General features: G+C 55.9%; 1 protein-coding gene across 2 annotated transcripts in view; it reads left to right on the forward strand.

Annotated features, from left to right (window-relative positions):
- The window catches only part of SEPTIN5 (septin 5), a 67,982-nt gene extending 53,295 nt beyond the window's left edge, over positions 1 to 14,687 (forward strand). For both annotated transcript variants that reach the window (XM_084648828.1, XM_084648827.1), the window contains exons 4-11: positions 660 to 783; positions 1,249 to 1,383; positions 2,426 to 2,543; positions 3,569 to 3,670; positions 4,418 to 4,514; positions 6,802 to 6,937; positions 9,084 to 9,186; positions 10,224 to 14,687. In XM_084648828.1, the coding sequence (XP_084504954.1) occupies positions 660 to 783; positions 1,249 to 1,383; positions 2,426 to 2,543; positions 3,569 to 3,670; positions 4,418 to 4,514; positions 6,802 to 6,937; positions 9,084 to 9,186; positions 10,224 to 10,280 (872 nt within the window). In that variant the 3' untranslated portion in view covers positions 10,281 to 14,687. The remainder of the gene's footprint in view (positions 1 to 659; positions 784 to 1,248; positions 1,384 to 2,425; positions 2,544 to 3,568; positions 3,671 to 4,417; positions 4,515 to 6,801; positions 6,938 to 9,083; positions 9,187 to 10,223) is intronic.
- The last annotated feature ends 1,243 nt before the right edge of the window (positions 14,688 to 15,930 follow it).

The following is a 15,930-nucleotide window of genomic DNA, read 5'->3' on the forward strand; positions in this document are numbered from 1 at the left end:
TGGACTTCAGCGAAGCCAGCAGGGCAGTCGAGGCAAATGTGCACAAAGGCTGTCTGCTTAAAGTGAAAGTTTTTCCATTAACACTGGTTTTGGATGGAAAATTGGATTTTCAATTAAATGAAATTTCCCCCCAAAAGTGTCTGCTTTGGGCAGGAAAATTCACTGGAAAAGTGAATAGCTGAAAACCAAAATATTTAAATTCTGAAATGTTGCCATGGTGCCTCATGGGAGTTTCGGTTCAGGTGCTTCATGCTCCTGTTTTCTTTCATGGACCAGGCTCCCTGGCTGCACTTGATTACCCATGATGCACCACCTCCCCATACCAAGCCCTTGATGCATGATGGGAAATGTTGCCCAAGGTGGGCACCGGGCCTCTGTAGGCGCATGAAAGCAGGAAGCACCCAAACTACAACTCCCATGAGGCACTGCGTTTCCCATTTCAGAATCAGATATTTTGGTATTCTTACATTTTTGCCCCCCAAAAAATATACTTTTCAGTGAAACGCTCCTGTGCCCGTAGCATTTCTGCCTGGGACGGTGCAGGGTAGTATTGTGGGAGTTGGCCTGATGCCGAAGACCTGTCCGTGTGCAGACCCAGCCTGGGGAGGGGGTCTCTCAGCGCTGTCCACTGGTTTGAGTTCATTTATTTCTGTTTGAAGAGCGAATCAGCCAAACGGTGGAGATCCTGAAACACACTGTGGACATTGAGGAGAAGGGCGTCAAGCTGAAGCTGACGATAGTCGACACCCCAGGCTTTGGAGATGCTGTGAACAACACTGAGTGGTGAGGGCAGCTGGGCAGGGGCGCCGGAACGGGGGGGCCAGGGGTCCATGGCCCCATCACTTTTTACTGGCTGTAAGGGCGAGCAACTGAGGGGGAAGAGATGGAGAGGAGTGAGCAGGGGGCGGGGTCTTGGGGGGAAGAGGCGGGGCGGGGCCTGGGAAAAGGGGCAGGGCCATGGTTCGGGCATTGGTGGCTCCCCCACACTTTTAGGGAACTTGCTCTGCTCTTGACCTTAAGGCTCTGTCAGCTGCCATTTCCTTCCCTGCTGGGCGATGGGAGCAGGGTGGGGGGGTGCCGCTCTCACGCGTTACAGAGAAATGGCCAAACTCAGCCCTTAGCACTGCCCAGGACAGGGACTTAGGCTAGGGAAGGGGACAGGGAGCTGATGCCTCCTGTGCTGTGTATCTCCGAGGCTGCCTCCTGTTAAAGGCAGGGTTCGGTGTATGTTTTCATTGCTTCCCCCAGCTGGAAGCCCATCACTGATTACATCGACCAGCAGTTCGAACAATATTTCCGCGACGAGAGCGGCCTGAACCGGAAGAACATCCAGGACAACCGAGTGCACTGCTGCCTCTACTTCGTCTCGCCCTTCGGACACGGGTGAGGTGCTGCGCTCGCTGGGAGCCAGGCCTCTGCGCGGGGCCACGCCTCAGAGTGGCCCGTGCAAGGGTCTCACGCGCGGGCCCCTGCCGCTGTTAGCAGGAGTCATGAGAGCAAAACCCTGCCTCTTCTGCTTTCCTCCCCCCTCCGCTATGGGGGCTTGTAGCAGTTAGCACCTACATAGCAGCACTGCCCAGAAGGTGCTGTGTCCTTGTTAAACCGTTCATCCCCTTACGCTGGTGGGAGGAGCCTGTGCCCAAATGTCGCCCTCTTGTGGCAATGTGGGGGATTGAAGGTAATGCGCCCGAGTGGGATTTGGGGCTAGAGGCGCTAACCGAGGGATATCTGCTCTTGCCCAGGCTAGCCCTCCGTCACCCCCATCTTGGGAGTTTACTCATTGACGTGACACACTCTGATCACATGAACTTGGCTCCACGGTGCTCAGAGCGAGGCCTGTTCTCTAGGCACTGATCCCCTGCAGGCCCAAAGCCCAGTTCTCTTTGCTGCTCTCCTGGGGGTGCAGAAGGAGAAAACCAACATGCAGCCCCTGATCGTCAGTCTGGCGGATCTGTGCCCGGTGCCGGACAGGGTGGGGGCAGAGAGAGCTTTAAGCTGCCTTTCCACCTCCCAGTCCTGGTGCCAGCCTGTTCCCTGGCGTACATTAAGGGAGCTTGCCCAGTGGGGATACCAAGGTAGCCGGATCTGATAGCTTCATGCAAGGTAGCTGAAGTGGGCCCAGGGTGGGGCCCCAGGCAGGGTTTATGCTGTAGGGGAGTATATACCCGTCTGGTGTCTTTCTGATTCGATAGGCTGAGCTGTTATGTTCAAGCCACCCCCCATGCCCTAACTGCACCAGCTGAGAACTCTCCTTGTGGCTTGTAAAGTTAGCAGTGCCATTGCCCCAGGACCCGAGGCTGAGTTTCTCTAGCCCCCCAACTTACTGCTAAGAGGGCGTCTGGCCCGGTGCGTGAACTGGACTGTCCCCTCCAGAGGAAAAGCAGGAGGGTGAGGTAACCCCGGCCACTCGCCCTCCCTCCTGCAGGCTCAGGCCGGTGGACGTCGAGTTCATGAAGGCTCTGCACGAGAAGGTGAACATCGTGCCCCTGATCGCCAAGGCCGACTGCCTGATCCCCAGTGAGATCCGGAAGCTAAAGGAGAGGGTGAGAGACGCTGCTGTCCGGCCAGAACATGTTGGCAGGGCTCGGGGCCGCATGGCTCCCCCAGTCCCAGGTTCTGCCTGAGCCCTGCTCGAAGGAGGCCGACAAAGCCCCTCCTGCTGGAGAGGTGATCAGTGGGGACAGCCAGCCAGGAGCGAGCAGACCCTGCATCCCCGTTTTGTGTCAGGGATGGAGCGGAATGGCCCGACCCATGGCCCTGTCCCATTGCTCCCCATGTTTCATGGGGCCCATGCAAAATAACCCCTGTGGGGACCCATCCAGCTCCGTCCCAGCCTGTGGCTGGGTCCCCCGTCCGGCCTGGTGCCCTGCCTACCAGAGATCCCTGCTCCTGCTGCAGAGTCACCGCTCGCCTCTGCGTGACGCTCTGTCGCCTCTAGTGTCTCTGGCATGGGGCCCGGGGAGCCAAGCTGCTGGAACTGTAGCTCCTGCCAGTGGGCGTCACCTGCTTCAGTGCCCCCCTTATTCCTCTCCCACACACAAGTGTGCCTGGGGCTAAGCTGGTCTTGCTTAGAAGACCGTTCCTCTCCTTCGTTCCTTCCCACGTGTCACCGGGCAGAGGTGTCCCTGCCCTTGAATTCAACACAGACAACAACAAACTAGGGAGGTTTAGGTGGGTCATTTATCCAATCCCACAGCAGCTGCTGGCGATAGGGCAAATGGGTCCACACCCTTCCCTCCCTGCCCATCTCCAGATGCCCCAGTCAGGAGCCAGCCCTGATGGGGCCTGGTTGGTTGGCTTCCCTGCTTTCATCACTTCTCCTCCTTGCCATGGCAATCTCAGGAGAGAGTCTGTTCCCCGGAGAGTGCTCTGCAGGGTTTGGAGAAGAGTCCACAATGCTGTGTGCTTTCCCCGCTGGTATTCCCAGCCCGGGAGGCCCCTCCCTTGCCAGCGACCAGAGCAGAGAGGCTGCAGTGAGGGCAGCTGGGTGCAGGGGTTGCACTCTCTGGTCCTGCTGACGGGCTCTCTGGTGCTGTCATTCCTTTTGCCTTGCCCTGTGGGGGAGCAGATCCGGGAAGAGATCGACAAGTTTGGGATTAAAGTTTACCAGTTCCCAGACTGCGACTCTGATGAAGATGAGGAATTCAAACAGCAAGACCGAGAGCTGAAGGTGAGGAAGGCCCTGGACCTCTTCTTCCAGTTCAGTGGTCTCATCAAATAGTTGTTCCAGCAGTGGTTGCAGAGTCCCCAAGGCTCGTGTTTCCTGGGGGGCCAGGTGCCCTTCCCCCATCCCACCAGGAAGGATCCCCCAGTGTCCGCCAATCTGCATGTGTGATCCAGCAATGCCGCTGGCAGCTTCTCGCATCCCACTTGGCGGTGCGGCTCCTTCCGTGTCCCAGTGCTGAGCGTCGGTTTCTGAGTGACGCTCGTCGCCACGGAGCAGCGATTCTCGTCCGACGAGCTGTCGGGAATGCATCGCGGGGCAGGGCATGCGGGTGAAACGATGCGACTGTGCACAACTGGCCAGGGGCAGACAATGGCCCTCGAGACACTGGGGAGGGCCAGGCCCCTTTCTGTTCCTGAGCTGGCTCGGGGCTGGCCTAGCAGAGAGTCCCTGAGCGTGGCATGTGCAGGGCAGCCTGGCCTGGTTAGGGGCAGTGTGAGCTGGCGTCCCGCTGACGGCCGCTCCGGAAAGGGGCAGCGTGTGCCCCTCCCTGGACGAGCTACGTGTTCGATGTCTGGAACAGGATGAGGTTCCTGCACGACTTTCCTACCTGCACCCCCACCACTGGGCCAGAGAACACAGTCACCCTGTGTGGGCATCATAACCCGAGCCCTCGGGGCTCCCATCTGGGCCATGCGTGACTCCTGCCAGCCCTGCCCGGGCTTCCTCATTCCTCGGCGGCTCTCGTTTCAGGAGAGTGCTCCCTTTGCCGTCATCGGCAGCAACACGGTGGTAGAGGCCAAAGGCCAGAGAGTGCGTGGGCGGCTGTACCCGTGGGGCATTGTGGAAGGTAGGCCGAGTTCCTGGGCGCCTGGCAGGGAAGCCAGGAGGAGGGGTGAGGGCTGGCAGCTCTCAGGCAGAATTATGGCCGGTGGAGAGTCCGGCTCAGTGCTACGCAGGGGCTGCTGGGAGCTTCAGTGAAGGCCTGTGGCTTTGGAGCCCCGTGGTGGTACCTACCCGTATGCAAAGTACACGGCTGCATAGGGCACCAAGAAATGTGGGGCACCCAGCTGCAGCTGCATCCAGCCCCAGTGGCCAGCCTGATGCCCTGGACGGATGCCCTGCTGCCTTCCTGCCCTGGCTGCTCCTGCCTCCCAAAGCCCCTGCAGTGGGGCTGCGTAGGGCACCACAGTCTCTAGGGAGGGCCCTGGTGGTAAGTGCATGTTGGCAGCAGGGCACACTGAGGGCCCGTCTGTGCTGTATTCACCGGGTGTGACTGCAGCCCGTGTACACGTACCCAAGCTAGCGTTAATCTTGCCAGCTCAGGTCCTGGTAGCAGCGAAGTTGCAGCAGCACGGGCTTCAGCGGTGATTAGACGATGTCCTCTCATGTTCTCTCCCCATTGGTCTGCTTTTGGCCAGGCCGATATTGGTGGCAGTGGCCTGTGAGCTGCTGTGTAGCCACGGGTTTCAGAGTAGCAGCCGTGTTAGTCTGTATTCGCAAAAAGAAAAGGAGGACTTGTGGCACCTTAGAGACTAACCAATTTATTTGAGTATAAGCTTTCGTGAGCTACAGCTCACTTCATCGGATGCAGTGAGCTGTAGCTCACGAAAGCTTATGCTCAAATAAATTGGTTAGTCTCTAAGATGCCACAAGTCCTCCTTTCCTTTTTGTGTAGCCACAGTACACCCACAATGGGGCTGGTTTGTTGCTTCGATGGGAAGAAACCGCGGTTTTAAATGAGAGCGATGCCGGCATTCTGCAAAGGCAGCTCCCAACCGCTAAGCCTCATTGGCTCCAGCCGGGGGAGTCGGTGGTGCTCAGAGAGCCCTACCAGCAGCGATATGTTCCAGTGGAGAAGAGTGCTATGCAGTGAACGTTTCTTTCAAGAGCTGGGCTGCCTCACTTTGCCTGTAACTTTCTGTTCTCCCGGATTATAAAATCCCCAGGGCCCAGTGCCCTGGAAATGGGGGTGGTGACTGATCTGACTCTCCTCTGGCTTGTCGCGGCAGGATGCGTGCGGGTATTGGGTCGTACAGGCACTAGTGTGTTGTGCTAGGGTTGCTCAGGACACCCTGACGGCTCGGACGGGGCGGATGCATTGCAGCGTTTGTGTCTGGGAGGAAAAGCAGCTTGCGAAATCCGTGGTGTGACGTGGCCTGGCTGCTCTTGACTTTGCAAGCTAAAAAATAAAGGAAAGGAGGCAGGTCAGACGGGGGACTTGACCTCCCTTGGAACTGGCCCTTTTAACTGTGCAGGTACGCAGGGGAACAATTAACTGAAAAATCCTGAGCCAAGCCCACTGATGGCTGTTTCAGAAGAGGAGTAAAGCTGCTGTCTGCATGGCTATACAGGGGTGACACTTGTTAGATACACAGACTGTGCCCATGCCTCAGTGCAGCCCTGGTGTGCCTGGCTCCCTGTGATTTCACCTCCCTGTTGTGTGATCCTCCTCTTCAAAAGCAAGTGAGTCTGGGCCTAATCCAAAATCCATTGGGATCAATGGAAAGAAGTCCATTGACTTCAGTGGACTTTGGATCAGGCTCTAGATTTAGGATGAAGATAGACCCGGAGACCAGGCTCATAAAGCCCTTTGATTTGATTCTGATTAGTTTCCATTGCTAGCTGCAGTCCCAGAGACTGCCCGGTTTGATGAATATGATCCATACCCCTTGGAACCAGTGTCCCCAGTCAAAACCCGCCTGGCCCCAAGCCTCTGCCCACACAGTCTTCTTTCCCAAAGCCCTGGGAGCCAGGTGAGCTTAGCAGCCTGGCCTACAGGTCAGCAAATTCAGGCTCTTGTGACCAAGGGGAGAAGCAAGCTCTAGAGCAGAGGACCCTGTTGTTGGAAATATTCTACCTCCAGCCCCTTCCCATTGAAACCAGGGTGGTATTCGCTTGAGCCCAAGTGCCCTGATATCACGCCAGCAGAGAGGCAGCCCCATGGGCATGTGTACCCAAGCAGCATGAAAGTGGGGTGCCGGGCAGGGTAGGAGATGGGCTAATGGGGTGGTCTGGAGGGACCTTGCAGGGACAGGGGTTGGATGTGGCGAGGCTCTGAAGGGGCCATTGCTCATCTTTGCCCCCGGTCAGGTGTTGGGGTGAAAGCCAAGTGCTGTTTGTTGCTGCTCCCCCAGTGGAAAACCAGGCGCATTGTGATTTCGTGAAGCTGCGGAACATGCTGATCCGGACACACATGCACGACCTGAAGGACGTCACCTGTGATGTTCACTATGAGAACTATAGAGCTCAGTGCATCCAGCAGATGACGAGGTGGGTGCCCGTGGGCGGTGCTCTTCTCCTGTGCGTCCGGTGCCTCGGGCGGGGGAGCTCTCATCTGCTTCCAGGTGCTGGCGGGGGGTACTCTCTGCAGAGAGAAGTTGCAGATGGCAGCCAGGTGTACTGAAAGGAGAAACAACTAGCCACCGTACCCCAATCGCAGTGTCTCTGAGAACCACCACGGGGAGACCTCTGCGAAGCCTGGTCGCTGCCTGGACGCTCCCACCCTCAGCCCTGCGGTGTTGTGGGCACCGAGAGAGATGGTCCTAGCGCAGGAGCTCTTTTCAGTGGTAGGAAAACATGGAGCTGGCCTAGTGACATTAACAGGGAATCAACTGTCCCCCCGGGGATTTGTCTGTGAACGGCTCGTGTTGCCAGAGCAGCAGCCTGGAACCAGGGGGTGGGGAGTTGGCAGCTCCCACGTCCTCGGCAGCTGTGGCCTGTCTTAGGCATGACATCACCCCTGAGATGCTGCTGTTTCTCTGGCAATGCGTCTGTTGGCGCAATTAGCGATTACTGAGTCTTAACGAGTCACCAACGATTGCCCTGCCCTCTCCTGGGTCACTGTACTCTGCTTCCCTGCAGTTTCAGCTGGAAGGGAGAGCTGGTCACAGAAATCTCTTAAAAACCCCCCCACCCCTGCAAATTTGAAATGTCGAATTTTAAAAATCTCTAGCACACTTCTGTTGTAGATTGTGACCTTCCCTTCCTATGCTCAGCTGTTGCTGTGTGCTCTCACGTTCCACCCCAGAAGTGGCTGTATTACACTGATGGGCAAGTAACGCTTGTACACTGGGTGTAAATATCTGTAAGTGTGCATGTGGATATATACATGTGATGTGTATGTGCGCACACAGCTGCATAGAATTAAATTTCTATGCCAGACAAACCTTTTCATTTTCATTGGAGGGAATTCAGAATCCCAAGAGAGCCAGGTATGGAACAATTAACTCTAGAGAGCTGAGAGAAGTGGCTTGTTTGCCTAAATACTGTTTAGATACAGAATTTAGTAACCATTTAAAAGAAGATGATGAATAAATTACTTAACTAAACTAGGTTTCAGGGTAGCAGTCGTGTTTAGTCTGTATCCGCAAAAAGAAAAGGAGGACTTGTGGCACCTTAGACTAGCAAATTTATTTGAGCATGAGCTTTCGTGGGCTACAGCTCACTTCATCGGATAATGCATGCATCCGATGAAGTGAGCTGTAGCCCACGAAAGCTGATGCTCAAATAAATTGGTTAGTCTCTAAGGTGCCACAAGTCCTCCTTTTCTTTTAACTAAAATAGTTACCTCCCTCCCTACATTTTTTTTGGTTCTAAATCCAACACCCCTGTGGTTTGCCTCCAATTCTCATGTCTTTGCTGATTCTCTACACTCAAGTCCGAGGGAACTGGGATGTAATAGTTTCCTATGGAGCTGAACTCTAAGATAAATGTGCATTGAGTCAACAGGGCCACCAAGTGGTGAGAGGATGCAGTGACACCTTGGAATTCTCCAAGGACTGCCTTTTGTTCCCCAAGGGTTCTTCACCACTTGAATGTAGTGCCCCGACTCTTGCTAGGATTCGTATAATTAAACTGGCTCCATGTTTCAGTCCTTCTGAAAAAGGTCTGTGAACATGGTACGGTTGCTTGACAAATGTTGATATTCGTGCCGACCTCTGTCTATGTGTGGGTGTATGTGTGTGTATATTTATCTCAAACAGCGAGAGAGACCTCAAGACCATGATTGGTAAATGCCTCTCATAAATTTGTCATCCGCACAGCTCGTGGCTTATTGGTTTGCTGATGTGGCCTTAGGGTAAGGTGGTCAGAGATGCCAGCTCTTTAAGGGATTGGGTTTACTCTCCGCAGCTGGTTTGTGGCTTTCCCCTAGAATAGCTGCCACAGCCCGCTCTTCTGAAATCTCAAGTGTGATACGTACCTGTGTGTGAATGGATCCCACACATCCTTGCCATGCTCCCCCAAACTGCATCCAAGCGGCCTGGTTTCTGTGACACTCCCCAGCTGGCTGGCCAGGCGCTTGGGGCTGTGATTGTGCCCTGCGGTGTTTGTGAGAGGGCCTCGTTCCCCGCTGCGCAAACCCCAGCTTGCCTGGAACAGGAACAGACTCAATTTCTCCACTCTCTCCCCCTCACAGTAAGCTGACTCAGGACAACAGGATAGAAAGCCCCATCCCTATCCTGCCCCTTCCAACGCCTGATGCTGAAACGGAGAAGCTGATCAAAATGAAGGATGAAGAGGTGGGTACCCACTGCACGTTGCCCTCCTCAGCGATGAGCAGAGGGGCTGCCCTAGGCGAGGCTGTCCTGGGGTTCCCTGGTGCCCCCGTCCCTGCTCTACTTTTCCTTCTTTTACCCTCTGTCCCAGAGCTCCCAGTCAGGAGGGCAGGGCCCGGAGGCTGTGTCCGTTTCGGTCAGTGGCGATGCCATCCCGTGAACTGCAGAGCAAGGCCCTGTTCAATGCCAGCAGCCATCAAGTTCGGAGAGGAGTTAGAGGGTGTCTCTCTGAAAGCCCCTTCATCCCTCCCAAGGCTGAGCAAAGCACCAGTCAGCTCTGCCACGGTGGGCACCATTGGGTTCCAGAGTCAGAGGGTTTAAAGCTGGCAGGGACCACCCCTGCCATGGTCGCCCTGTGACCTGAAGCACCCAGAGTCAGTCGAGTGGGTGCGAGGACCAGGAGTGCACCAAGTGCAGGCTGGGACCACACCCGGTTCCCTTGTACAGCCCGGCCAGGTCACGCTGTGCAGCTGCCAGGCCAGGGTGTAGCGCAAGCTCCTCCCTGTGCCAGCCGCTGTGCTGAGTTACTGGGGAAAGGGGCAGGAGCAGGGCGTGGGGCAAAGGCGAGATCATGAGAAAGGAGGTGATAGAGGGCAGAGCCTCGGGCAGCGCAGTGCGTCAGGGTGAGCGCCATCCCGCCCGCCCTCTCCACCTCGCGGGGGTGAGCACCATCTCCCATCCTGCCCTTGACGGTGGGGGCTCCTCCAAACCCCGGCTGCATGATCCTGAGCACCCTGTGAGCCGTCGCTAGCTAGCCCATGCAGACAGCGGAGTGACACGCACCGAGCGGGGCAGATGGGGGCCTAGAGCCCCACTCGCAAACATGCCGTCCCAGTAACGGGGCAAGCCCACCACCCCCTTAGAGCATCCCACTGGCCGGGGCGGAGCCGCGCTCTGTCTGACCTTCCCACTGGCCGGGGCGGAGCCGCGCTCTGTCTGACCTTCCCACTGGCCGGGGCGGAGCCGCGCTCTGTCTGACCTTCCCTCTCCCTCTCCTGCAGTTGCGGAGGATGCAGGAGATGCTGCAGAAGATGCAGCAGCAGATGCAGGACCAGTGAGAGCCAGGAGGATGGAGAGCAAAGGGAATCCCTGGCGACCTTCTGGGGCCCAGCTTGAGAAGTGGCCGTTGTAGGAAGAAGTTCCCCGTTGTGTAGAGACTTGTGGGCGAGAGCTGTGCCCCCCCACCCCCTAATTTATTAGCAGTGACACTGGCTTTCCTGTCAGCTGGAGTGTGGAAGAGGCTCTTCACTTAGCAATTTACTGGTGTGTTTTTCTTTTGTTCCTTTTAAGCCTGGGAAGTGTCTAAGGCATTTTTAGAACCGTTCCAACTTCCAGATGTACTCAGCCCTGGCCAGGGAATGCGCCTCTGTTCAAAGTCACGGTTTCGATGGCGCATTAGCTTTGAAGACTCTGTGTAAATGCACAAAAATGTTTACTCCCAACCAAGGTGCTGGGACCCTCTCCCCCACCCCCCTGGGCCAGGGTGGTCACCTTGAAGGACAAATGTTCCCTCTGCACCAAGAGCTCATGACTTGGATCCAGCCAGCCACCCCTCCCCCACTGGGGGATTCCAGGCCACCCCCCTGCTCTGCAAGGGAGAGCAGTGGGCTGGGGGCGGGGGGGGCAGGGTGGAGTTGATCAGGGGACACTGGCCTGCGGGGGTGTTTTTAAGGTGCCTGAACATTCCTGTCTAATTTTCCTGTTGAGAAACTCCAGGATCTTTTGCACTGAGAGGGGAGAGATCAGCCCCACCCACTAGGTTAGAAGATACCAGCTTTCCCTGCCCTCATTTGGAGCAGTGTTTCTTGACGGCCGGTCCCTGGCCTGGCGCCGGTCCCTCAGATCTCCTTGACACAGCTTAGGAAGGCAGGGAGCCGGTCCCTGGAATCAAAAACGTTGAGAAACTCTGGTTTGGAGCATAGGGGTGAGGATGCGGCACTCGGTGCTGGGAGATCCCGGTTTGCAGACACAAGGAATACAGGAGCAGCCCATGAGGTGCCAGCATCTTCCCAGCCAGCCCTGCCCCTGCTGTGGCCAAACCATACTGTGGATCTGAGTCCCTGGCAGAACTAGGGAGCAGTTAGCAGGAAGCTTGGTGGCTTTTCCTTTGCTTCCTGCTCTCTCTGGGGTGAGGGAAGGGGTATCCCTGGTGTAGCCCCCGCCATCCAGCCTGTGCATAGCCCTTGGGCTCACTGGGAAAGGTGACACGCCAGCCAGAGGGACCAAAGAGCTGAGGGCAGTGTCCCAGTTTGTACCTGACCAGGGGAAGTCTCGGGGCAGGAGACAAACTCTAAATATGGAGCTTTCCTCATCCCTGAGCATTAGCAGCCTTGCTGGCCCCTGAGTCCGTCTTGCTGGGGAGGGAGGACGTTTTCCTTTGCACCGTTCTCGCTGTGCACACGGGGGAGCTGAAAGACTTCTATCGGGGCAGAGGAGGCAAGACAGGCTATGTACACGGCTGGCCTTATGGAAAATGGCACCCTTGGCTGCCCTTCCCTGCCCCACTCATGGCTGCACAGGGAGGAGTTTCTGAGCCTGGGGGCTCCCCTGACCGCCTAGCAGGAGGACGGGAAGGGGAGACCCAGGGGCTGGCCCGCTGGCTCCGCAGGGGCAAGCCTGGCTGCCTGCACCTCCCCGCCTGGCTGGCAGCTCCAGGCGGTATCATCTGCCCCCGGCCCAGCTGGCCAAGGGCTTCAGCCCTGGGCTCACCTGCATTCACTCCCATTCTGGCAGCCCAGGCCTGCCATCTTGTGACACTTGGATGGCACCTCCCTGGGCAGTCGCCCATGTCTCCCACCCGTAAGGCTGGCCCTGGCTGTGTAGGGAGCAGGTTGGTGCTGAATGGGTTATGGGCAGCAAGGGAGCGTTTGAGTCCCTGGGAGGAGGCTTAGTACAGCCCAGCTCCGCTGGCTATGCACTGCCCCCTCTCTTCCCTGTCACCCAGGACTCCACCCAGCAGCCTTTCTGGGCAGCAGCTTTAGGCATCCCCCGTTTCCCGCCCCTGGTCCTAGCCATGGGGACCTGCGTGGTTGAGTCCCAGCGCAGGGCAAGCTGGCAGGATCTGGTGGCAGAGATACGAGGGCTGTGTCTGCAGCAGCCGCTGTCCTGCTGTCATTTGCTGGGTTATTTTTAACCAAGCACAGTAAAGGAGCAACCAGAAGTGTGGCCTGTCTGATAGTAATGCCACTGGCCGGCCAGGGAAAATGGGCCCGGAGGCTAACTGGGTCTTCCCTTAGACTCCTTGGAGTGCTGGCAAGGAGCTGATTGCCTGATGCACATGGGGGTGGGTCCTTCTTGCCCAGCCCCTGGTTCCCGCTCTGAGTCCTGTGGGTGCCCATTTACCTGTGGCTTTGTGTTGTCCAGCTCTGACTCCTTGATGGCCGGCTCTTGGTGTGACACGCGGCGTTGGCTGGGTCTGGTTAAGTGCCAGGGCTGCTTCTGCTAGCAGTGTGTCATGCTGGCTTCTCTCAGCAGGGCCCTGGGGCCTGATCTCTTGTCCTGTTGGTGAGTAGCTGGGGCGGTGTCTGTTACTCACAGGCAACCCTCTTTTGTCTCGGGTAGGTACAGGAGAGACAGGACAGACCTCAGAAATAATGAGGAGAGGCTAAGCTAATGAAGGGCAGCAATGCCTCTTGGACAGATGTCTAAGCTAGGCCAGGGCAAACTGAACCTCTCAGCTTAGAGGCTGGCTTGTTTAAGAGGCCCCTTTTGCTGCCCCAATGAAGTGCAGAGCGGTACAGTGTGTCTGGGGCCCAAACTCAGGCCAGAAGAGCAATATCACTATCTCCCCAGCTCCTTTGTCCTGTCCCGTCCCCTCTGTGCGAAGCACATAAGAGATGGGCAATGCCATGCCAGGGTAGACTGAGGGGCCATTTACTCCTATCTCCAGCACTGTCCAATGCCAGATGCTTAAAGGGAAAGTGTGAGCCGCCTCGCCATAATGCACTTGCTTGTGTGGTATTGTAGCCCGAGGGGGCAGCTTCTTCCAGGCCTGGGCTGGTGATCAGCTACTATCCTGACGCATGAGGATTGCTAACTTGTATCAGTTTTGTTCATGCTAGTGTAACTGCAGATGCTGTTCCTGTTCATTGGAGGGTGTGTTCCCTTTTTGTAAAGCTTGATAAGTTCCTTGCTTCTGCATTATCCTGAGGCAGTGAGTTCCACAAGTTAACAATCTGTTGCAGGTAAGGTGGTAACATTTCCAGACCAGCTAAGGGGGCCTCTGTGTCCAGCATGTTTTGGCCCAAGAAGGGGTGGAGGAGAGCATCTTCCCTTTAGCATTAGATGACGGTTTGGTTGAGTGCAGCCTGCAGCTGTACTGGTGGTTGACTCCACAAGCAAGGCATTGAAGCAGGGCACTGCTGTGGGTCTGAGGCATTTGGCAGGACAGGGCACCGCAGCCAGAATTGCTGACTAAGACATCTGCCCCCTTTCCCGGCGAGGACATCTCCGTCAACTCAATGCAAACTTCTGCTAAATCAGGTAACGTTTCCCAGACCCATTCCACACAGAGCTGAACTCCTCAGCCATGGGCAGGGGTAGCGTGGCATCAGAGAGGGAAAAGCACCTTCTGCCAAGGCAGCTAGAGCTGCAACTTCTCTAGAGTGGGAAGTAGGACCACAGAGACCCACCAGCAAAGACAACACAGCAGGTTTTCTTCCTCTCGGGAGGCTGTGGGGAGGGTTGGCTGCCTGGAAAGACATTGGAAATGGAGGTGAGCCCCTGGAATGCTCTGGAGATCTGCCCTCTGTCTGCGTGTTCTCAGAGTGGAGTCTCCCCCTGTTGAATTGAGCTGCCCTGTGACTGGTAGAGGCGTTCCTGGGTAAGCATGGCTGGCGGTTCCTCCCCTGGCAGCGAACAAAGTAGAGAGTATGGCTAGGATGCTCCTTCCCCCTAACACCGCCCCCCCCCGCATCCTAAGCCTTTGCCAGTTTTTTGCGCTTCTGAGCAACTCCAGGCTCTGAGTCTGGCTCCACCGAGTTCTCGTGAGCTGTCGCTGGGCTGGGGGGTTGTGGGTGCCACGTCTCAAACCGTGTGCCTGATTTGGGAGGTGGTTGTGGGATGAACCCGTTTGTGTGCCACTGGTCCTGGCTCTGGCCAGCACTCGCTGACCACCTGCATGCCTTGTCCTGCATCCTGTTCCTTTGGGGGCTGGGAATTCCATTCTTCACGCTGTGCGGCGGCTTTCCCCGCTCCTTCATTGCACACGCAGTAACCCTGGCTTGCTCGTGACCATGTGATTTCTGCATCCCCTTGCTCTGTTCTTAGGCGCTTCCTTTCCCCATTGTCGTTTTGGTTGGGTTTTTTTGTACATTACTGTTGAGTACTTTGTCATTGTGAACTAAGAGAAACAAACCCTTTGGAAACGTATCCATTTTATTAAAATGATGATGGCTATTATTATTATTAATAATGTTTACTACCTGAACTGGTCAGTGAAATAAATACATGAAAAAAACCCACAAGACGACCTTTTCCTGAGTTTTTCTGTCTGCGGAAGGGGGACTTGTTAGGAGTGGGGACAGAAATGCAAGATGCCTGGAAAATTCCCCTGGGTGTGATCTGTCCAGTTCTCTAGTTCAATCAGATTAGGCTGGATGTAGGCATAGGCCGGGTCAGACCTGAGTGGCCCAGAGATCCTGTGCTCCAGGACACAATGGCACTCACTCAGATTCGGAGGGGAACATGGGCCGGAGGAGTCAGAAGGGTGGGGTAGAGGGAATTGAGAAGGGGAGAGAAGAGGGTCAGGATTGGCGGGGCAAATCTGTGCCCCCTCCCACTTTAGATGACACTCCTCAGTCCCTGGATGAAATGCTCTGGCCTGGCTTACGCAGGAGGTCAGGTGGTCATAATGGTCCTTTCTGGCCTATGGAAAAATCTACCTGGGTGATCCCCGTTGTCTTGAGGCGCCCCCCAAATGAAAGAAAAACACTCTAACAAAAGCTGAGCAGTTTGTGGGCCCAGATTCCCTGCCTGCCTTCTGCACTGCTGTAATAGTCGGAATGAGCCACTCCGATTTATTAAAAAGAACAGGAGGACTTGTGGCACCTCAGAGATGAACCAATTTATTTGAGCATCCGACGAAGTGAGCTGTAGCCCACGAAAGCTGATGCTCCAATAAATGGGTGGGTCTCTAAGGTGCCACAAGTCCTCCTGTTCTTTTTGCGGATACCGACTAACATGGCTGCTACTCTGAAACCTGATTTATTAGAAACTTAAAGCGTAAAGGTTTTAAAGCGTATGAGATGAGGTTTTATCCCCAGTCCTGCCTTCAGCTACAGCCCCACTGAATCGATGGGCCCAATTTTTCCTGGCCCTGTTCCTAAGGTCATCTTGGACCCCAGTGCAGCTGGGTGTCAATCCTTCCTGTTCTGGTCTGGTAGCATTTACACCCCTGTGTAAATGGGTGCAGAGAGAATCTGGCCCAATGGGCTTACAGGAGAGGTACTGTACGGGGAAACCGGGGGCAGGGTTTGTGGTCCTTAATGCATGCAATGGGGATGTGATCTCAGCACCCCCAGAGCTGTCTATTTTTATCCCTTTGGGTCTGCTGCTCAGGCTGGAGCGTCTCCCAGTGCCACAAATTCCGACAGCAGGATGTGGTAAACCTGCCTTGCTAACTGTGAGCTGCACATGCTTCGAGCTGCTGAGTCATCTGACTCTATCGAGACAAGCCCGCTAGAGCACGATGTTCCCATGAGCATTATC

Source organism: Lepidochelys olivacea, assembly GCF_965140295.1.
Source record: "Lepidochelys olivacea isolate rLepOli2 genome assembly, chromosome: 15".
Classification (NCBI taxonomy): Eukaryota; Metazoa; Chordata; order Testudines; family Cheloniidae; genus Lepidochelys; species Lepidochelys olivacea.